The sequence below is a fragment of the Grus americana genome, chromosome 3 (genome assembly GCF_028858705.1).
Source record: "Grus americana isolate bGruAme1 chromosome 3, bGruAme1.mat, whole genome shotgun sequence".
In the NCBI taxonomy this organism is placed as follows: Eukaryota; Metazoa; Chordata; class Aves; order Gruiformes; family Gruidae; genus Grus; species Grus americana.
In genome coordinates this window covers 110,023,054-110,046,065 of record NC_072854.1, presented here as the reverse complement: position 1 = coordinate 110,046,065, position 23,012 = coordinate 110,023,054, and the positions used below count along the sequence as shown (strand labels likewise).

The window sequence follows — 23,012 nt, the reverse complement described above, 5'->3', positions numbered from 1 at the left end:
GGTAATGGTGAATGTCCACAGAACAAACCCTTTACAGAAAGGAAGGATATATAAATGGAAATAGCAGGAGCAGGTCAGGTTTTACAGGAGCAAATTACTAATGTTACAGTTCCTCAAAGCAGTGTGCCTCTTCTTTCATCTTCATGAACCACCTGTTTGAAAGCCACATGGTTCCAAAGAAAAGACTGGATTGTGCTCTGGGTCTGACACTAGTCCAAGCAGGTAGGATGTGACCTTTTGTTGTCTGGTGACATCACATGGGTACACACAGTCTCATGCCCTGGTATTATTTATGTATGAAGACTAATACCTTATATAGATTCTTTTTTTTCCACAGTATTCTTTTCTGCTTACTAAATATTGTCTTCAAATATGCTTTGTAGTCAGAATGAGAGTATTCTGAATTCATTTTCTGCAGAAAGGCAAGTGCTTTTCTTCTTTGTGAGCTACAGTAATCATGATGCCCATACTACCTTGAGCGTTACCTTCTTTTCTGTTATCTATTAATGAATTCACTGTGAGGGTGACAGAGCCCTGGAACAGGCTGCCCAGAGGGGTTGTGGAGTCTCCTTCTCTGGAGATGCTCAAAACCCGCCTGGATGCCATCCTGTGCAACCTGCTGTAGGTGATCCTGCTTTAGCAGGGGGGTTGGACTAGATGATCTCCAGAGGTCCCTGCCAACCCCTATTGTTCTGTGATTCTGTAATTAAAGTTTTTGTTAGACATCATCATGAACAGCTCAATACTTAATTCTGAATCAGTCTTTATATAGTAGGCTTTCTCACAGTCTTCAACCAGAAAACAGTGGCTTCAGTGGGACTGAGGCCCCACTACAGAGAGCAGAATCTTGAAAATAATTTTGGCAAACTTTTCAAAAGAAAATGCATGTTACAACTATCTGCATAGCCTTGTATTGGTTTTGTGAATGGAGCTGTACCAAGATGAACACAAGCAATAGTTAATAGTATAGAAGTGGCTGGCTAAATTCTTTCTTTAGGTTTCATGTATACCCTTTATGATTTTTCTATTTAGGCATAATTTGGTGCATGTCCTATATGTAGTCCTAACAAAATATTTTAGTGAAAATCATTTTTGCCTGACACTTTTGCCTGAAGAAAAGCCTATTTCCCCCCACTTTTCTGTAGTGGTATTTCAAAACATTTCAAAATATGCTTGATATAAAAGGTAGCTTCAAGTCGAAGTGTTTATTTGAAATAAATAAAAAAAACCCACAAACATTTAAAGGTAAGAACAAATGTCAGAACATTGCTGAGACATTCAATTGATGCACATAATGAAATGGGGAAGTGAGAAATGCTTAATTGCACTGTCTACCCTTTACTAAGAGTTAGTCCTCTTCATAACTATTTTCCAAATAAGCACTGAGAGGTGTGTTTATTGTGACAGACACACTTATGTAAGCAAAAATATTTTAGGAAACCTATAATCTTTAAAAATTTGCATATGTATTAGATTACAATGACCAGTAATATCTTCTGTAAAGGTACTCGGTAGTTTATATAGCAAGCTGCTTTTCCTGAATGTTATTAGACAAAGTTTGTTGTAGTATTACATGTTTTTACTGATTATCTGTCAAAAGAATTGATTTTGCTTGAGGCTGAGGACCTCTTACTCAGTACAGAGGCAAAAGGGGATTTCATAATCTGGCATTCCTTTAGCACTAAGCTGATACCAAATTCTCAGGCTTGGAGGTCAGGCAGCAGAATCAGACCCTTTAAACACCATACTTAAGTCTGCATGCTCTGCTTTGTTCTGTCGCTACAATGAGATGCCACATCTTGAAAACCAAGTAATGCATCCCTGTTCCTTGTCATTATAATGATGAGAATTAATTTGGATTAGTTCAGCAAGTTTATTTTGGAGGACAACTTTAACCTCAGTAAAATTCATTAACATAAAGATGGCCCATAGGTAGGCTCTGGTTAAAGATACCTTAAATATAAAAGAGATGCCTTAGAACTATCCCATAAATTAAATTACTTCTTTTCTTGAAAATTTATAAATTGCTTTTAGCTGTACACATTGTGCACTACAGAGTTCAGTGCTTGAGGTGGAAGAGCCTTGCTTTTCCTCTTACTTGTCTGCTCAAGTACTGGTTTTTGTCTGTTATTTCAGGAAATATAGATTGTTTAGAAAAGGAATGTGAGCACGGAATGGAGTGCAAAGGAGCACACTGCCCAGCAGCCTCGAGGTGTACCTCTCTGCAAGATAGGGCAAAATTTAGCCAACAACTGCATAAACTGTTGCTATATTAATATCACAAATGGAAATTAGAGAGCTGCTAACCTAGCTAGGTACTGTGCTAGCTCCCAGAATGGGAGAAGTAAAGTTTCTATAGCTTGCCAACAAGTAGCCAACTTCACTGAACAGATTGGCAGCTAGCAGAGCTGAAAGGGAAGGATGCTATCTACCTGGAGACTGGCCATAAGTTCATAGAATAGCCGTGGCATTTCAGCCCAGGATTAGAGGGTTATTTTCCCCTCAGTGGAACAGAAGGTTCTTTCAAACCAGGAATCAGGAAATGGAGCAGATGAGTCCAAAACAGAAAGCAGCCAGAAACACCCACAGCCAAGAGCTGGCTATTCAGACCTACGCAAGTCAGAGAGAAGGAGAAGAAAAAGCCAGTTGGGTGTTTATTATTCTGGAGAAGTAATAAGGTTAAGAGCCATAAGTTGGCAGCTAGTCATGTACTGATGGAAGAGGCTGAAGGAAGGAAAGCTAGTGAGAGGTGGAATAACCCTCCCTCATTTTGCTAAAGGATATGCAGAATTGATGTTCTGCATTTAATTGGAGACTACAGTTGTTTTAATATATGTTTTCAAATGTGTTTAATGAGGAAAATAAATTTTGTTCAAATATTTGCAGACATTCAGGGTTACATATATTGCTAATTGATTTTTTATTTTTTTTTAGCAAGTTTTTGTTAGTTTGTCCAGATCATTGACTTCCCAAACTTGGATTCTATGTTGGGTATATTTTAGCTTTTCTTTTTAATTTGAGGTTGATTCTTTTGCTCTTTTTGTGACCACTTCCATTTTTTTTTTCTTCACATACAACTCCTACCCTAATTAAAAGTAGATCAATTTTTAAGTACATCTGCCACATTGCTTTCAGATGCACTTGAGTTGAGATGTTCCTTAGAACATTCATTTTTACATTTCCATTATTTTTGCCTTTTCCTATAATTTGTTTCTGTATTTTCTGACCTTGAGTTTAAAGCTTTAAGTGGCAAAGATTGGAAAAATCTAGCATATAATGAATGTTATGCTAAACAAATAAGGCTTGAACCCTACAACTGTAATTACTGGGTTCTGCTTTACAGTGTCTCTTTCTTGCAATCCTTAGAGAGTTCTTGTGCTTGATCTTGAGCCAGAATGGTTAATGGGGAAAAAGGAAAAATAGCACGTTTCTGACTTTTCTGCAGAATTAGTCTTTGGTAACTCTTGCTGCACTGTAAGAGAAACAGAAGGAAAAAGCTGAAATGCAGCACAACAATCGAGTCTCCCGTAGCCCTTTCTTTTCCCAAACAGTTATTGGGAAATATCATTTGTTTTCTTCCTTAGACTTTATATAATGTATTAATACAAAGCTGCTTTTGCCCCAAATAATACATTTTGTTTTCCTTTTGGTGATTCTTGTTTCTCTTGGTTTTGTTTCATGACATGTCTTGGTAAAGGCTTTATTCCTAGTTGGGAGACGATTGAGCTTCTGTGGAACCAACTTGTTCCTAAATTCTGCAATTTAGATGCTGCCAAGAAATTTCTATGAGTCTTTGCCATGGGAAGTTAAAAAAAGAAAAAGAAGGAAAAAAAAAAAGAAATAAAACTTGAACCCATTTCTTAAAAACAGAAAGCACAGCAACCACAGTCAGAAACATTTAGCAGTCTGGCGGCTGACAGCAGGACATACAAAGAAAAACAAAATAGTCTATTGAAGGGAGGAAAAAGATCTTCAAAAGACTTGTGTCCAAGGCAGGGTGAAAAACATAACAATCCCATTATCAAGGTTGTTAGAAAAAAAAGTTAATTTTTTTTCTAACTTCTGCTAATATAACATGTTCAACAATATGCCAGTAACCTAAAACAGAAAAAGGCGCTCTCTGGCATCCTCTTTAGATGTCTTTATTCAGGCAGTCAAAGTGGGAGAGAAAAGAAACAGTTCTGAGATCAGCATTCAAAACTCCAGCAGAAGAGACCAGTTTGCCTAGGAGGTTAACTATCACAACTGTATTTATTCTGCAAATACGTGACTGGTGCATGAAACTGAGGGGACTTTCCCAGTACTGCACAGTGAATATTAAAGAAAAGCAAGTAAAAACTTTTTCAAAACAGTGCCCTGTAACATTCACGATATACCTATTACTTTTACTCTTTCTGTTAGTAGGGGATTAGTTTCTGCAACTGTATGTAACCATTACCAACTTTTTTTATTGCCTTAGAGTAACTAAGGTATCTTCCTTGTACCAAATTGCGAGCTATTTGTTGTTCCAATTTTTTGCGTTCTTTTAGCATCATTGTTTGGGGGTAGGGCAGTGATAGTTTTCAGAGAGCCTCCAGTGGACTTTCAGATGTGCTGTTGATTTCATAGTGTATTTCCATATAAATACACTAATTCTTTACCCTTTTTTAAAATATATATTTATTTTCCTTCCTAGAATTTGCAGGGCTATGATAATAAGCAATTTAAATAGAACATATATTTTTGTGCATTAAGGATGTCAGTTTTCTGTGAACATAAGTTTTAAAAATGTCTGACGTGCAGTATATCCTGTAATATTAAGAAGGATGAGTGCAGAAAATGTGCAAGTGGCTTAGTTACAGAAACAATAAACATCACCAATTTATTGTCTCTAGTTAGCCATTCAGTGTGGCATAGTATATTACACTTTTATGTTTACCTTGAGACATGTATTGTTCAAGGACAGCTTTTATTGAGTGTAGGTTTTGACCAGATTGATTACATTTTATTTTTCTATTTCAATGGTCAATGTGCTCTATATTCTATAGTTGCATACTAGAAAGTCAGAATGTCACAGTGGCTCCTATCTTCCTTAAAAAAAAAAAAAAAACGGGAGGGGGATGACACCCTATAGGAAATGTGTGTGTAAATATGAATTACTTTGGACAAAGCTCCTCTAGACCTGATGCTGGTAATGCAAACTTCATTCTTCATCAAGTTTCCACCCTGTGAGAAAATGATGTATCCGTTTTACAGAGAAGCAAGGAGAAGTTAAGTTCTCTGTGAGGCATTCAGATGCAGGTTAAACCCAAGTTCCTGGATTCCTGGTCCTGGCTTCTCATAGCGAGAAAAATTCTAATGATTCTTTTCTTTCTACCTTGTAGGACAAAGTGGTCTATGGAGAGTTGGTTTGATTTTAAAATATACTTGTTATATAGCTATAAACAGTAGAACAAAGTATATAATCATGCTAAATGAAGAATATGTTAGCCTTGAAAAAGTCCATTTCATATTTTTCAAAAGCCACTTCCCTGAGAGGGGGTGGGCCTAATAAAGCCATTTTACATGTTTCCAATCATTAAATATTTTTATTTCTTCTATTTGATAACTTAAGCAGTGTTCAGTGCTCCTTTGGACTTGGACAATCAATAGCTTTCATGTGGGTTTCTTTCCTCTCCCACCACCATGGAAGACCCAAGTCCAATTTTAGCAGAGTGCATGGAGAGTTGAGTGTGCTGTTTCTGCTCCACGGTTTAGGATGCTCAGAGTGGACAGAAAAAAGAGGCAGGAGAATGTGAAGCTCCCAGATATATATTCCATGGAATTTGTGGCATTGTAGTTGATTAGACATGCTCTTTTTTTTTTTTTTTAGTTCTATTAAGTTGAGCTTTTTTTGGAGCTGAAACTTACAGACCAGTTTCACAGACCATGTTAATTGATCTAAAATAATGGAGCAAAATGCACGTGAATTCTCCAGGTGTTTATCTGTAAGATAGAAATCTGTCGTGTTTTCCTGAGGCTTACCTCCCACTTGGGAGGACTCTGTAGACACTCAGTTTTTGTTTTGGCCCTCAAAACGAACCCTGTTCTAAATGTCCCACGCTACCACGACACACATACATGCACTTATCCACCCCAGGAAAATTAAAACCATTTCATTTGAGGATAAATAGTTTCCTTGGCACTTTCATTACACCTGCTAATCTCTTCTCAGTGTTCAGAAAACAAAGCTGGTTTATAAAGTTGAGTAATCCTAGCGGCTTGAATAGCTGTTATCATTCAACTTGTGTGCTTCTTCCACATTGTGTTCAGATATACACCTCATTACACACATTTGAACTTGGGGTCTTTAAGTTTTGCGTAAATTATCTGTACTTTATTGTGTTCCTTTATATATTCATTTTGGAGCTTGGAAATGAATTGAGCTATGTTAGCAAAATGGCAAGTCTCCTGTGAGAAGCTGACATTCATGGATTAGTTCAAAAACATTCAGTAAATACTAAAAAAAAAAAAAAAAGCCATGATAACTCTCAATGGTCAGTTTTGCATGCGGATTTCTGGGGAATGTGATGCTGTTTGCACTGGGTAGTTCTCAATGAGCACGGAAATTCTAGTGGCTGTTAAAGCAGGCTGATAAAATTGCCTCAGGCTTCACTTACTCTAAGTCCCATTGCTACAGTTTCTGACATCACTCAGTTATCTCCTGCTGACTTCACCATGCAGCATAAAATCTTAGGTTAGCAGCACCTACCTGAACCATTTTGAATGATACTAGTCTCCATTTTAGAGAATTAACTGCCATTGTTTGCGCTAGGCGATCCAGGTTTCATGAAAATACTACTTTATGGTAACATATGGATTTATGTGATTCATATTTTCTTGACAGATTTAGAGACTAGATTCATCCATTCATTCAAATTGCATTTAGAAAAGTATTTTTTCCTCACCTCCCTATTATGTAAATAGACAAGCTTTTCAGAGCGAGATCAGAATGTAGGTGCTCTGAACTTCTGGTTTCCCTTTGATTCTCAAGGAAACCTAGATGCTGCAAATTAGGTGATGTGATTAGCTCCTTAAGGATCATATTTCGGTTTAATAATATTAAGTAATTTGAAAGAAATGCTTCATAGTAATTTAAAGGCTTTTAATCACAGTGATTGAAAGGCTATTGCTAGCAGAGTTGGTCAGTATTCTGAAATATTTGAGAATAATGCCATTTCTTCAATCATAGTATTTGATGTACAAAATACAAAAAGAAACCTTTAATGTGGAAAGGCTTGCACTTTGACTTGAAAATGGTGTTGAATTCTGGATTCTTTCATATCTTTCATGGTTTTATATTTCATGGGATAGGGTCAGTAGAATGAACTGGTAGGGTTTTGTTGATATTAATGTTTTTATTATATCAACTTTTTAATTTGGTATTTGAACTGTTGTATATTTAGGATGCATCTCTTATATCAACAGTAAATTCCTTGTCTTCACCTTTTCTCAGTGTCATTCATACATTTATACATTGCTGATTTATTAATGTATTTTTATTGGCTGCTCTGCTACATTTTTTGTTGTTGAAGGCATCTGCCATGACGACCTGCAAGATCTGTAGTGAATTCTTAATACATTTCTAGAGTACATTGCATACTAGGGCCTTGGCTTGCAATAAATTATATACGTGATATATCTTTGGGAACCATGAATTAATTTTGCTTGTGCTTCAAGATGACCACAAACCGTGTTAAAGAGAGCACTGAGCTTAAGTTAATATTTGCTGGCTCTTAGCTGAACTTATTTGTCAAGACTCAGCACTGTGATATTGTAAGTTACCCGGCATGTGGTTGGCCTAGATGGTAGAAAAGGGAGCTCATATCTTGATTGTAAAATGATATGTAGGTCAACCCTTTCTCTCCTGGAAAACCAATTTATTCCTTGCTTTGGATAGTTTGTTTGCAAGTTATGCGGGGAATTGCTAACTGCTCCTTTTTTCTTGGGAGTTCAGGTGACCTTCTGCAGTTTCCAAGAATGAGGTAATTATATATTTTAAAGACTGAGGTCTTGAAACTTACTTAATATTAAGAGAAAAGAATACAGTGAATAGAAGACAAATTCAAGGTGCTCTTACTAGCACAATACAGCTCCCTGAGGGCTGGCAGTTTCATGTGCAGGAAAATTATATTGTTGTTGCTCAGGTATGAGAGCAACTGGAAGAGCAAGCAACCTATTACCAGGGCCAGCCCACCAGAAGTGCAAGGAGAGCACATAGTGGTGCAAGGATACTGACCGGTAGGTTGTGTAGGAGTAAAGGTGAATGCGACTCAAATACTTCTCTATTGCAAATTGCCTTCACTTGACTAATTGTGGATCCATGTCTCTATTGGAGGGAAAATGTCTTGAGTTAACATTAAAGAACAATATGTTGGGAGTCTTAGATTAAAATAGCAGTGGATAGTATAAACCCTATTAAAAGCATCTTTGTCCTTATGTATACAGAAAGAAAAAAAAAAAGGCAGAATCTTTGGAAAATAAGTAAATTATTTGTACCCTACAGACTATCACTTCTGAAGCATATACCTCCATGAGTTCTAAAGCAGATATTAGTCTCAGAATTATTCCTTACTGTTCGGTTCTTTTCCCGAAATTTAATGACGACTACTTTTTGTATACATACTGCTTTTCTCCCTTTTGCTGTGCTTCACTGAAGGCTGAGTACATCTTTCATGGGCAGGGAGGTGGGGAGAGGGGTAAGAATCTCAGTGTAACACCAGGAAACAGGCTTCCAAATGCCAGCTGTGTTCAGTTAATAGTTTACATTTCTTTTCAATTATGGTTTTCAGTTATGGTTCATATATTCCCATTTTGATTCCATGATAATTCAGTTCCAAATTTTCAATTTTATAACATTAAAAGAATATAAACATCCTAAAACTTAGAACATAAACACTCTAAAACATAGATGTAAACTTTATTCTGTTTCCACACAATGAATGTAGTAAGATGCAATCATTCACGTCTCAGTAACTATGAAGTTTTAGTTGTGGAATATGGATGTAAGAAATTGTCATATGCAATATTTAGGGATTCCAAGAATGTTTTAACATTGGTGGCATAAAATTCCCAATATTTACCACTGTTACTAAAGTGCTTTAGCAATTTTTCCCTCGTATGTTATATGTTAAACTACTTAAAGAGCTGGTGACAAGTTATTGAGAAAACTATTGCCAGTGTTCCTGTTTGCACTTTGTCCATCAGGTACTTGCACCATATTTATTAATAATTGCTGTTTCTGAGTTGGCAAATGATTCCAAAGCCTATAGAGCTGTTTTAGGCATCAAGGAAATCTTAGCTCTCCTTTTGTCTGCTCAGTTTTTCTAACATAGCTATTACCTACTGATTTTATTATTCAGTCAACCAGCTTTCGTTAATATCAGGCAATTTGAATTTGTCCATACACAAGAAATTATCTTTGTACATTTATTTGTATTGTCCTGGTACCTACCTTTGTTCAGTAGGCAATTAAAGAATATTTTCTCCTCATGTTCTTTGTTGCCTTAATTACTTTCATTGTCAACAGCATGATTTAATTCTAATGAGAGCCCATTTGTTCCTTTTTTTAATCATATCCTCTAGCCTTTGTTTAATGCTTTTCAGTCTATTCTAGAAAGGTTGCCCCCTGTAACTTGTTTAAATGAGGTGGAAGCTATCCAAAATCCCTCTTGCAGTAGAAAGTGGCCAATGTTTCATGAGACTAGATATTTCTAAATAATATTGCCTGCCAGGCTACTGGCTTCTTGCTGCATTCTTCTGCCTTTTGGCTTTCTTCATGCTAAAGACAGAAAGTCACCCCAATGGGAGATTACTTGTATGTGCTTATTTTCCGGTACTCTTCTAAATTCATCTGCGTAATCTGCAATTTCTGAGGTGTTACAGAAGTATTTGATAAATGCAAATATGGATCCTTATTCTCTAAGTTTACAATTTAGTCCAATTCTGGTCAGTTCTGATGTCTTCACTTAAAGAAGGCAACACATGCTATCTGCCTCTCTGTGGCAGAGTATCATTTCTGCTGTCAGGAATCCACAGTGAGCTTTATTTGTTGTCATTGGAGACAGAAGTCCAGTGGGAACAGCGGTATTTGTACTGAACATTGAAATAAAATGGAGAAATGGGCTTATTTATTAGCTTTTAGGACACATTTTTAATGTAGGAGAATAATTCTGCTGTGGCTTATGATGAAATTTGCTGGGTGGATAATGATATAATTTAAAAGAACACAATTCTTACAATAAAAATATGTCGATCTATCAATCACCTCTTTAATGTTCTGTTATCTTTAAAAACCATTTTTCAATAGCAGCTATCAGTTGTGGGGTATGCCATCTTAGATTGCGTGTATGCTAGTGTTTTGTTTTCTGACAGTAGCACAGTTCTGCAGTGTGCTCTCCCTCATCTCTTCCACTTACTATGTGCCGGTTTCATCTCTGTTCAAACTAGGCTTCAGAGGAAATTCATCCAGAAGCTCTACCCTAAGTATTCATTAAGCACTTTCTAACCTCTAATAGGGACGTAAGGTCTAAACCAGTGATTGGTCCCTTGAACACCTTCAGACTACATTGTGTGGCTGGAACGCTGGATCAGGGGCCAGACATGATCTGCTCTTGAATGGCGTAGAATCTGTAGATGAAGAAGCTTCAGCACAAAATGCTTTGATTTGCTGAGCTGTTGCTTTTGCTCCAAATTGCTTTCTAATGTAGGCTTGACCTTAGAAACAGAAAAGACTGTTTTAGCTGCTGTCACCATGCATTCATATTCAGCCCTTCAGTGGTATTTTAGCTTGAGTATATAATTTATTGAATAATTAAAAATATTGACAAAATACTTATGCACACCTTTGCTATTGGGGCGCTTCATTTAAGCAGTCTTTGTATCCTGGACAACACAGAAATAGCAGCAATTTCAGCATATACTAATAAAGACTAGAACCCTGGGAAATAGTTATATCATGACAGACTTCTCTGGGCAGAGTAAATATGTGATTTGAAGCAAGAATATTTGCTGTGGAGGTCAATCGGATTTAAAACTAATATTGTCTTTCATTTTTATCAGAAAAGTCTTCAGTCAGGGAAAATACGTAAGTGGTTTTATTTTTTGTCCAATTGAACTGGCTCAAAGATTGTCCTGTTTTTGTCTGTTTTGATCTGTATGATACTAGTTTCCCTATTTTATAGCTTTGTGAATACTGTGGATGCTACTGTTCCTCAGCCCCAAGGACAAACTGAAAAGATGTTAAATTATAAAGTATCTGACCTTGGTACATTTTCTATACATGAACAGAAGAGTTAAGACAGTGACAAAGGGTTAGAGGAAGAAGAAGTCTAGTACTTCTCTAATGTAGCAGAATGGCTGTGCAAAGAGGGATTTTAAGCAATCAAGGCCATGCAAGCTAATTTGCGAATGTTAGTATAAATTATGTGCAGATTCTTTCAGATTGTTTGAATTAACTCTGGAGATATTTTTAGAGCAACTTTGTTTGGTTTAATGAAAACTATTATTAAATCATTAGTCAATGAAAATAGTTATTTGATTTTGTGTCTGTAAATTATCATATTCATATGCCATCATTATTATCCTTTAAATAATATGCCTACTCAGGATTATATCTGTTTGGTTAAAATGGTCAAGTTCCTCTTAGTAACTTCTCTACTTTACTTGCAGGTTGTATATAAAAATAACGATGTCAGGTTGGAGTTATCTCGACTTGCCAAGCAAGGAGATCCTAAAATGAAGATTCATGGGGTTGTAGCATTTAAATGTGAGAATGTTGCAACCTTAGATCCAATCACATTTGAAACACCAGAGTCTTTCATCTCTTTGCCAAAGTGGAATGCCAAGAAAACAGGCTCAATATCGTTTGACTTTCGTACAACTGAGCCAAATGGCCTGATTCTTTTCAGTCATGGAAAACCAAGGCACCAAAAAGATGCCAAACACCCACAGATGGTGAAGGTTGACTTTTTTGCCATTGAGATGCTTGATGGCCACCTCTACCTGCTGCTAGACATGGGATCAGGTACTATAAAAATAAAAGCCTTGCAGAAGAAGGTGAATGATGGTGAATGGTACCATGTGGATTTTCAACGGGATGGGCGGTCAGGTAAGCTTCTTTTAATATTGAGTATGATTTTTCATGTTGCATCCTGGAGAATACTGGGTATGTAGAATGTTGCCACCATTAGAGTTGTGCTTCATCTGGAAAATAAGGGAAATATAAGAAGTCATTAGTGTCAGGTACCAGAATACAATGATTTGCAGAGTAAAATATCTTATGTTAACATTTATTGGGTAATCAGGTACTTAATCTTGCAAGTAAGTGTGCTGTGTACTTCAAAAACAAACAGTAATCTCCCTCTGTGCTTGCTTACACCAAATAGCTGAAGTGGCAAGTTTCAAGAATAAAAATAAAGGAAAAAAGAATTACTGAAAGTAATCTCCAACACAGGGAAGAGTTGGGCCAAAGAAACAGCCCAGACCTTCCAATCATGTCAGCAGATCTCAGAAAATTAAATGATATGCTAATGAATGGCTAACAACACTTATCAGCAGAAATGGAAATAAGTGAATTGCCGCATTCCATCAGAATGATTCCTATTCTGTAGTAGATTATTTGACAAATGATCTCACTGAAAAGGGTATAAAATAAAGAATTCATAAACTCTTCCTAATTCTATTCAAATCTCCTATAGCATAAAATGCATTTAAGTAGTGAAATGGTCCTTGTGTTTGAGCTGCATCTGATCTAGAGTGTTTATGTTGATTTCAGCAAATAATCAATATCCATTAATTGAAGGACAAATCTATTCTATGGTATCTTTCCTGTAGCTCATGCCAAGATTTGGGGGTGGGTAGGGAATGTACTGAATCTGTAATTCAATCTATCAAAGAATTTTCTGATTAATATCACTATCCAATTTGAAGTTCATGTACACTCTGAAATTGAGTGTTAAAAAATCTAAAATCCTCTTCTTTTGAATTTTGCGGGGTTTCCCCCACTTTCTTTTTTCTAGTGACTCCTTTTCCATGACTTGCATTTATAATTTCTTTCTGAAACTCCACCCCAAAAAGGTTATTGGTTTATGGCTTACTTTCTTACTACCCACAAATCAGATTTCAGATCAAGCGAATATTAGGTGCAGGTTTAAACTGAAGGTTTCAGTCAAATCCATGCTGAAAGTCAGACCAAATTCAATTGATCAGTCTGCCCCAGGATTATGAAAAATAATGATTTGATTCCTGGGCTGTGCTGCTTCAAATTCTGATTGTAGAGAGTTTGATTTTCTGATTATAATATGTCAGTTGCTTATTTACATTTCTCGAGGTTAAAAACAGATAAACAAACAACTCAACAAAACACACAACTTCTCAAAATCCTCTGTTCTGATTGAATATCCAGCAGTTATATTATTTATACTGCAATCTTCATTTCAGGCTTCCTTCTTAAGTGCTGTTTCAGTGATTCACATGAGGCAGTAAATCCTGTCATAATCATGCCTGTGGGACTCTACTGAAAGCAAAGTTTATTCTTACATCCAAAGTCAACACAACTATAAAGAAAAGAAATAAATGCATAGCAGTTGTTTACATTTGAAGATACATCCTGCACTTTCATTGCTTCACAAAAACTGTAGCTCACAACTGCCATTAAGAGAGTTTAGGGCATACTTCATTTAAATCTTTAAAACTGTTGATGGACATCAGCAAGAATATAGACTATTTTGGGGAAGCAATACACACCTGGCAATCAGGACTGCATATTATTTTTAAGTAGCATTATAAATAGTCAAATATATAGGAAAACCAAAAATTAATCCAGCTGATGAGTCGCCTGTGATCAAGATGGGTGAATTTTATTTACCCTGCTACCCTTGAAAACTGACCATAATACCTATTTGCCCTAAACCATTGAACTATTACCAGGAATAGTTAATAAAAATGTAGGCATATGCACTGACAAACTGAATTTTTAGCTGAAATCTGAACCAGACATCAAAGATTTTCTGCGATTTTAATACATACAATAATACTTTACAGTAGAAGTACCAATAACAGTGGCAATGCTGTTGTTTTTCGTAATGAGAATATTGGCTCAGTAGTATCTTAGACTGTCAGATTTAACCAAGTAAAATGACTGCCTAACAATTAAAATAAACAATGTTCCTATTTTCTTCTGATTGGAACATAAAGTACCGATGTGTTATGTTTAGATTATTTCTTCATGACTTATGCATGTTGGTCTATTATGCTTTTTCCCATGAATAATAAAATCCACTTTACTATTCCAGGAATCTTTTTCATTTATTTTCTCTAGCCAAAACCAAACATACTGGAAATCATATGACTATGATCACTTTTCACTTGCTTGCTTTCAGAATTTTTGTAGAAGTGAATGAATGTACCTTCTATTTAAAAAAAAAAATGGCTTTTCTGAGACTTTCTTGTTGCTGCTGACAAAATACTTCCCAATCTATCAATTATAAAGGAGGAGATTCTCCTGTTAATGAATAAATAGCTCAAATAACCTGTGGTTATTTTTTTAAGTGAAGTTTGGTATCTTGCAACCTTTTACTCCTAGCCTTCAAATCCAATGCAGGGTGGTTCCCTCAGATAATAGAAAGCTGTGACATTTCTCAAGGAGCTTTGCTGATTTCCTTGACTTTCGTATTAGCTGGGATCAGCAAGTACTCAATTTATTTTTCGTTCTTTGCTCTCTTCCGGACCCTCAGTCACAGGGACCATCCGCTCCAAACTACTGGCTTTGCCACTGTCCATCTGGGACTGCAGTGGGGAGACGTAAGGAATGAGATCACATTTTTAAACTGTACTTATCCAGACCCTATTCACTAGTAGTTCTGCTGATCCTCCCAGATTTTGGGAGATACAAGGAAGGGGGAAGAGATGGTGCCCTTTAATTTCCTTTTGCTGAGGGAACTTTTGACCTATTATTCTTAAGAAGTTTTTTGACCCTAAAATCCCATCCTGCTGCCTGTAAGACCTGCTCTGAGTGCTTCCTTACCTAAAAAGCGGCTCTTTGGTAAGAAGGAACTCCTGAGACCCTATTTCCCACGGTTAAGTAAAGAAAGATTTCATAACTTCTCCATTGGTGCATCTTTCTTGCTAGGTATGCAGCAGAGGAAAGGGAACACACATTCTCTAGCAGTCTCTTTTTTGTTAAGTGTACAGCAGAGGACACAACCTGTTACCAACCGCTGCGTCCAGTCATGTGAGCCGAGTTATTCATGGTAATTCTGAATTCCTGCAAAGGACAGTAGCTTCATAGCTGTTTCACATGTGCCCTGTCTTGGCCATGGGCTGTATGCTGTGGTCACAGTCCTCGTCACAACTACTATATTATGCTTTAGCATGCAAGATGTAAAGTGGATTTGGAATACCTTGCTCTGATTTTTCACCATTTCTTGATAAGCAAATGTGTTTCACATGCACAAAAAGCAACTAAATAGGCCACATAAGGTAAGCATTGTGGCGGCTGTAGTTACAATCTTCATATTTAACTGATCAGAATTGAGACAAGCTTTAGAAATATGTCTTAGTTTCTTACACACAGACTTATGAAAAAGTAAATTGCTGAGATAATGAATATAATTGGAGAGGCTCATTAACTCATACCTAAGGGAAATGTTTGTCTGTTCTGCTCTTAACAGTACTGCCAACTCTGCAGTAAAAGAATGGGGGGAGGACCCAAAAACCCAAACTACAAAAACCAACCATGAAGGAGCTGTAAAGGTCTCTGCTCACAGTGTTTCTTGTAGCACAATAGAGTTAGGTTTAATAACTGTTTTATGAGACTTGACTACTGTTGAAAATTTTGTTAAACTGTTTACCATATTCAAGGATAACCTTGCAAGTGTTTTTTGACTAAACTGCCATTCGTCCTTTGGAAATCATCATCGCACAGTGTAATAGGAGAGAAAACTTGCTCTTCTTGTCAACCTCCAATTGTGTATGGCAGTGTAAAACAATGTATGAGAATGTATTCATAGGTAGGTTGCATTTAAGGGCTAAGAAGTCATTCAAATTTTGAACTGAAGTTAGAGCTTCAGCTTAAACACCAGAAATTATCTCTAGAGTATGTAATTAGAACTTAACTATAATCAGTATCTCACTGTAAGTAGTTCTTTGTTGATATCCATTACATGCATTGTTGTTGCAGGTTCATTTTTTACATGCACATTTCCATATACTCCTTCCCCCATCTTTCCAACCTTTCAAGAACTGCCAGATTTACATGTTCCTATTTCAACAAATGTTAAGCATTTACATATTGACATAATGGGTTTATCTTGCATTTTAAGGAAAATTCTTCCAATGATCTTGTTAGTGTTTTTCATTTATTTATGAGCTCGTAGAAAAATTGAGATGGGGTGACCTTGAAAGGTCCTCTATTTTACCTCTCCAGTGAAAGTAGGGATAGTGTACTTGCATCAGTCTTGACAGATGTTTTTTGAGTTAACTCCAGCACTGGATGCTGTACAACCTCTTCATGTAATCATTCATAAACTGAATATTTCTGTATGCAAAACAAGCCATTTTGTCCATCATTTCCTTGTTCACAGCAGGCACAAAATACACCACACTTTTTTCCTGTGTCCTAGCTCTATACTTTTTATGATTTGAATGCTTTTGTATCAGTCTCCAATTTTCTTCATAGCCTAAGAAACCCCAGCTGCTTCCTATCCTTGTATGTCATGTTCTGTAGCTATTGACCTTTTTTGTTGCCATCTTCTGCCATGTCCTCAGCCGATCTGCATCTTTCTCAGAGTTCAAGGTAAACCTTACTGATGCTCAATAAAGTGGTACGATAGGCTTCTCTATACCTCCTAATATATTTCCCATTTTGCTCATATGTATGTTATTGTTGACTCTTCCTTTGAAGAACTGCCTTCTAATCAGTTATCCTTTAAGTCAATAATTCTTGCTGAAAATCATAAATGTATTAGTTTTTCTCAAACTGTTCCTCCAATACATAAAGAGTTTTCTGAATGTTTAAATTTTACTTTGCTCTCAGGTAGAATGCTGTAGAATCAGAGTTCCCATAGATCATTATAGGACCTTTAAATGTATGTCCAGTTTTTGGAGATAAGAAATGCTACCTGTTTTTAGAGTCTGAAGCTAGATCATGAATTCTCAGGCTAAACAAATCACTCCACACCATCTTGTCTTTCAGTCTTCCACTTTTTCTTCGTTCAGGCTGGACAAACCAAATGCTATCAGCTTTTCCCCATTTCTTTCTTTTTCTGGTAGAAATACAGACAATATTTCCTACTTTGAGTATTAAAAAAACTTTGTAAGGAAGCTGCTTGTTTCCTGGCAAACATTATTGGCTCAGCGTTGTTCTTTTCAAAGAAATAGTATAACTACTGATCAGGTTATGGGGGCTGTTATGCTAGCTACTATGCAAAGATATAACTGAAAGGATGGTTCTTACTACAGAGATGTTACAATTTAAGGTTATAGTTTTCACTTTCCATTGAGAGGCCAACACTCTTCTGAATCTGCTGCTTCCTCATCATTTTCTGTTGACTTTAGGCTATTTTGTAAAACGAGATGTGTCCCATCCTTTTCCCTCTTACACAACTTGACAATTCTGCAATGAGAAGGGTTGATGTTACATTATCTTTACAGGGCAAATTATTAACCTTTTCCTGTGCTGGCCACATAAGACATTCATATGGTCCATTAGCTTCCCTTCTTCCTGCTTCTCTGGAAAGTGATGTCTCTTCACATTCCTAAGTAGAAACAACCGAATGGATTGGAGCACACTGGTGATTTGACAGAACAATTCCTTTTAATCTGCCTATAATTGCCAGAGAAAGTAGGATTGAAATCCAGCAGAGGGGATGTGCATTGCTATCCCCAGATTCTGTGGTAGCATCTGCCATTGTCATGAGGTCCAGCCTGAGATAGTTTCAGTAGAACTTGAAAACTTTCTTTCGAGAAAGATGACAGGCTTAAAAAAAACCAAGAAAATTCCCAAAACCTCAAACAACAAAACAAAACAAAAAATCCTCAGCTAGATGAAACAGCACACTCTAAACTCTGTGTCACAGCTCTGGATGAACTATGAATCCAAAGGTGGTTTACAGACCCATTATTTATTCTCTGTACTTGAGTTCTGCATTTTATTTTAGAATGTTTTGAAAAAAACCCTGTAATTTTGGATTTATTTTGTAAGCCTTCCTTTATTCCCCCTTATTTCTCCTGGATTTTTTCACTTGCATTTACAAAGCAAGTGAAGTTTGCATTGCCTATCAGAGATACATAAAAGGTAATTTGGATACCAGCAGCAGTGATGGTTGTACAGCTGCCTGGACATGCTGTTAGAAGTTCAGCCAGAAAGTAGGCTAACTTGGTAACTGATAGCATGAAAATTTTGATGCCCAGGCGTGGGTTTTCTGCTATTAGCTATACTAAAGCCTATGTGTATTATAGCCATAGTTCTTGTTCTAGACAGTGTGCTGTATGATATTTTGGTCGAGCTCCTACATAACAGCTGAGACAGAGTGAGTTATTAAAGCTTTGAATCTTATGCAGGTGCTATTTGACTCAGTGTAGCTCTCAACAAAAAGGATTAAATAAAGCTAACTTACGGTTGCTTGGTTAAGGGTAATACATACAGTATGTAGGTTGGTTGAAGTGTCATGGATATGTCCAGCAGTAAACTGGAGATAGTCCAGCCGGGTAATAGGGGTTCCATGGCCTTCCAAAACATGAAAAAGATGTACAGAAGAGTTCTTGCCTGTTATGTTTTTCTACTCATAGTCATTAGATGCTATGATTACACAAAGATTTCAGAGGGCTTCTCCAAAGGAGTATTTTATGTGGTGTCATTTCTTGGGGAGAGGAAAGAAAGAGTTCATTTCTTTAAGAAGCTGTTGATATCTATTCAAAATAATACTTAAGCTCTCTCCAGGGTAATCCTTTATGACATACAGCAGAAAATTTTCCTGCTTCAATCTATTACCTAACTATAATTCACAGTCACCAGAGTGTAGTGGTGATCTACAGTTCCCTTTATCATTCACCTTTCTCAGCCTTCTGTGCTTGCAGAATGTACATTTTGAACCCCTGTGTTAATGTCACAGCTACACTGGCTTTTCCTGTACGTTGAAAGCCATCAAGACTTAGTTGAGGGGGTTTTTTTAATAGAGATGGAGTCGTAGATTTCTTCTAGCATCAGGGATAGCTTGAAAGCATAAGTGTCTTTGTCCAGCAGAAACAGCACTGTGCAAATGCATGAACTTGAGGTTGGAGGCTGCAGCAGAGTTAACTTGCGTCGGTGCAAGTGCTGCCTGAACATAGGTGTAAAGCATTTGGTCCTAAATTAGCCTGTACAGCAAGCGGTGGGAGCCTCCTTTTTAAAAGGAGAAATGGTCTGTTACCCATAAGCAGTCCTCCTTTATACCTCAGAAAAGTTAGTTGTCTTGGTTTAACAGGTCATTCAGAGGTGTCCTCATTTGAGGCAGCTGATTAATAAAATCAAACCTCAAAATGTTTATGCTTGTATGCCTAAGGTCAAATCTATAGCAAGTGTTCCTTACAAGTGCTAAGTTTAGCTTCAAGAACCTGAGCAGCAATACAAATATTTGAGTTAGCAAAATGTAATAGTCTTATCAGTTTTGAACAGGTGGAGGCTTGGAAGAAAAAGGATCTTGGTTCAACATGCCAATTTCTGACAGTTAAGTCTGGAAGTTCACTTTACATCTATGTGATTATTCAACTGACACAAAAAAAATTTCTCATAATACATAAAAAGGGAAAACTGACCACATCCTCAAACGTTCTTTAAACATGCTCATAAAGATGCACAAAGGCTATGCAAACCTTTGTTTTATCTCTTTAGATCTCTTCTGATAGTAGGAAGACTTTGTAGTAGCAGTAGTATCCAGCGCATCTAAAATCCATATGTCTCAAGTCTTATGTGGGAGTTGGATCTCCTGAGACTTCTACCCCAAAGAGCTTTTACTGAAGGTCCAAACTATTTAGATATTCATTCTATCATGTTGTTAAAGTTAACTTATTGAACCAACAAAAGAACAAACAAAATATGTAGCTCCCACAGGACTCTTCTTTATTGCTAAAAGAGAAGCCTAAATTTTAAGATGTATCCAAATAAGAGAATGATTTTTTTCTGACCTGCCTCTGTTTGCTTAAAACTCATATTTTAGTATTTATGCTATAAAAATTCTGAATTTATTATTTTCATGCACCACTCCCACCACAGTGAAAGTATTTTTGATAATCGGTGTTATCTTCTGGAATCTGTGTCGTGTTGACAGTGGAAATAGTGAATCGTATTAGTTTTATGTATATAGGTATGATAAATACATTGTGGTAAATGTGATTCTTCAGTGTCTTGTCACCATTAATACACTTTTAATAGTGTGTCCAGCGTATAACAGTGTTGCATAATGTGGCTGGTATGTTATAATAATCTGGTGACCTATATAAAGTTTTGATTTATATTTTGCTTGCTTTTGCACCCATAGCAAATGGTAAGGAGTCACTTCAGTGAAGATCTAAATGAAGATTCTTTTTCAAGTAATTTTACTTAGTAAATAAAATTAAATTTGATTGACATAAGTATGTTCTGTGATGCCATGTACTAAATTTGGTTTTCTGCCTATTTGAATTGTAAAAATTGGACACCTCGTCACTTTTAAAAAGTAGAAAAAAAAAATTAAAAAAAAAATCTTTACAACTTATTAGTTTCTTTTTTCACACACTTTGTAGAAACAAAACTTTATTTTAGGCTTAATTTTGTTTGTTTACTTTTAAAACTTAAATGGAAAAGATACTTCTGATTTCCTGAGGTTCTGTATACATCCTGTCTCCCTCTCTTTGTAACACGTACACATTTTGAGGCATCGATTTTCCCTATAGGAGCACATCACTATCTTCTTAATGATTGCCTGTCTGGCAACTGATGATTTTCCTTCTGCACTTAAAGAAAAAAGTCTTATCCAAAGCCTGCTGAAAGTGGTGAGAGTCTTTTAAAACATTGTGTCTTTGGATCCAAACCAGACACAAATTTGCCTCCCAGGTTGCAACCTATCGATGCAACCGTCAGCCTTAATGCTTTGAAGCACGTATGAGGTTGGGAACAGATTTTTTTTGTTGCACAAGCAGGATATAGCTGAAAATAACTCTGAAACGCATCCCCCCTACCCCTAGAATATTGTTAAGGTGGTTTTGACTTTTTTTTTAATATTGTGACCATGCAGTATTGTGCATAAATGTTTTTACCTTGTTTACTTCCTGACAGTATGTATACTACATTGTAATTAAAATAATGACGTGTATGTATCATTGTATAGCTGTACAAATAGAATACCTATGTTTCATTTATAGATATTTGCCAGGAGCTAATGTGGCATGTAGATTGATGAGTAAAGCAGCAGTACCAAAATCTTTTAAATGTCTTGAAAATCATGCATTTTGCTGTCTTTTCTTCTCAGGGACCATATCTGTGAACACATTACGCACGCCATATACTGCACCAGGGGAAAGTGAAATCCTTGACTTGGACGATGACTTGTATCTTGGAGGCTTACCAGAAAATAAAGCAGGCCTCATCTTCCCAACTGAGGTGTGGACAGCACTTCTCAATTATGGATACGTCGGCTGCATTAGAGATTTGTTTATTGATGGTCAAAGCAAAGATATTCGACAGATGGCTGAAATTCAAAGTACAGCTGGAGTAAAACCCTCATGCTCAAGAGAAACTGCAAAACCTTGCCTTAGCAACCCCTGTAAAAACAATGGTGTATGCAGGGATGGGTGGAACAGATATGTTTGTGATTGCTCTGGTACGGGGTACCTTGGCAGATCGTGCGAAAGAGGTAGGTTCCATGAGATGGCTGCATTTCTACTTTATAGAATCCTGCACAATGATTAAAAATGGTAAAATACCATTAACTTTTCTGAGGCAGAAAAAGCATCTTTGATTTCACTTGATGTGAGATGGAGCCCTGCTGTAGAGTGAAAGAAGTAACTGTAGAGGAAAGATCTTAGGGGAGTTTCTAAGATGCATGAAGATGTATTAGTTGACCACGACAGAGAGTCAGTACTGCTAGATATCTCTTAGAAAATATCTCCTTTCGTGTCTCATCATACATTGCTGAGTTCTGAAAAGCTTTGTGAAAGTAATTTCAATTATTATTGCATTAAACAGTCACATTCCAATTCCAAACTAAGGTCTTGTTCTCTGCCTATTTATGTCAACACCACTGTGTAATTAAATTTACTTCTGAATTCCACACTATCACATAAATCCATGGCCAGAACTTCAGCCATGAGTCAAAGCAAAAGAATCAGTGTAGGAATCTATATTTCTTACTTAACATTTCAAAAAGATTGTAGTACCCAAGGAAGCAGTTTCTGCTTATCTTAAATCACTGGCTATCCCTCTTGCCTAGAAAAGGTAAGTGTAAAGGTGACAAACTCCATCTATTTCATTGAAAATGTGGATAGTGGCAAGGAAGACAGATATTGAGGTTAGTTTATAGAAAGAAAACTCTATAATTATTTAAAATTACAGAGTATGCTAATAAAAGATTTTAATGTAAGTAGAAAAACAATCAAAAAGCTCAGTTAATATTTTAGGTGTTTATTCTCATTGCATTAGGAAATGTTTCAATGACAGAAGTTGTATTTTTTTATCTCACAATTGATACGGTGCAGTTTCTCTTCAAGCCGAAATCTAAACTTACCGTTTATTGGCTGGGAACATAAGTTCTTTCCTTCTAGGTTGATTTATTTTTCTAGTTACTAAGAGGAAACAAAAATGTATTCTTTAAAAATAAAAACCAGGTGGATGTTTAAGTTGTATGTAAATAGACATGTGCATTTATGTAGAATTAATACCATCATATTATTAGCATTTGCAAGTAGACTCGTAGTTTCTTCTGGTTTTTTTCTGTCTTATTTTTTGAACATATATGCCTTTGGCTTATGGCCAGTTATTA

The 23,012-nt window shown here is 36.4% G+C and overlaps 1 protein-coding gene across 20 annotated transcripts in view; it reads left to right on the top strand.

Annotated features, from left to right (window-relative positions):
- The window catches only part of NRXN1 (neurexin 1), a 735,823-nt gene that overhangs the window by 290,531 nt on the left and 422,280 nt on the right, over positions 1 to 23,012 (top strand). For all 20 annotated transcript variants that reach the window (XM_054820730.1, XM_054820729.1, XM_054820728.1 and 17 more), the window contains 2 exons: positions 11,689 to 12,127; positions 21,504 to 21,887. In XM_054820730.1, the coding sequence (XP_054676705.1) occupies positions 11,689 to 12,127; positions 21,504 to 21,887 (823 nt within the window). The remainder of the gene's footprint in view (positions 1 to 11,688; positions 12,128 to 21,503; positions 21,888 to 23,012) is intronic.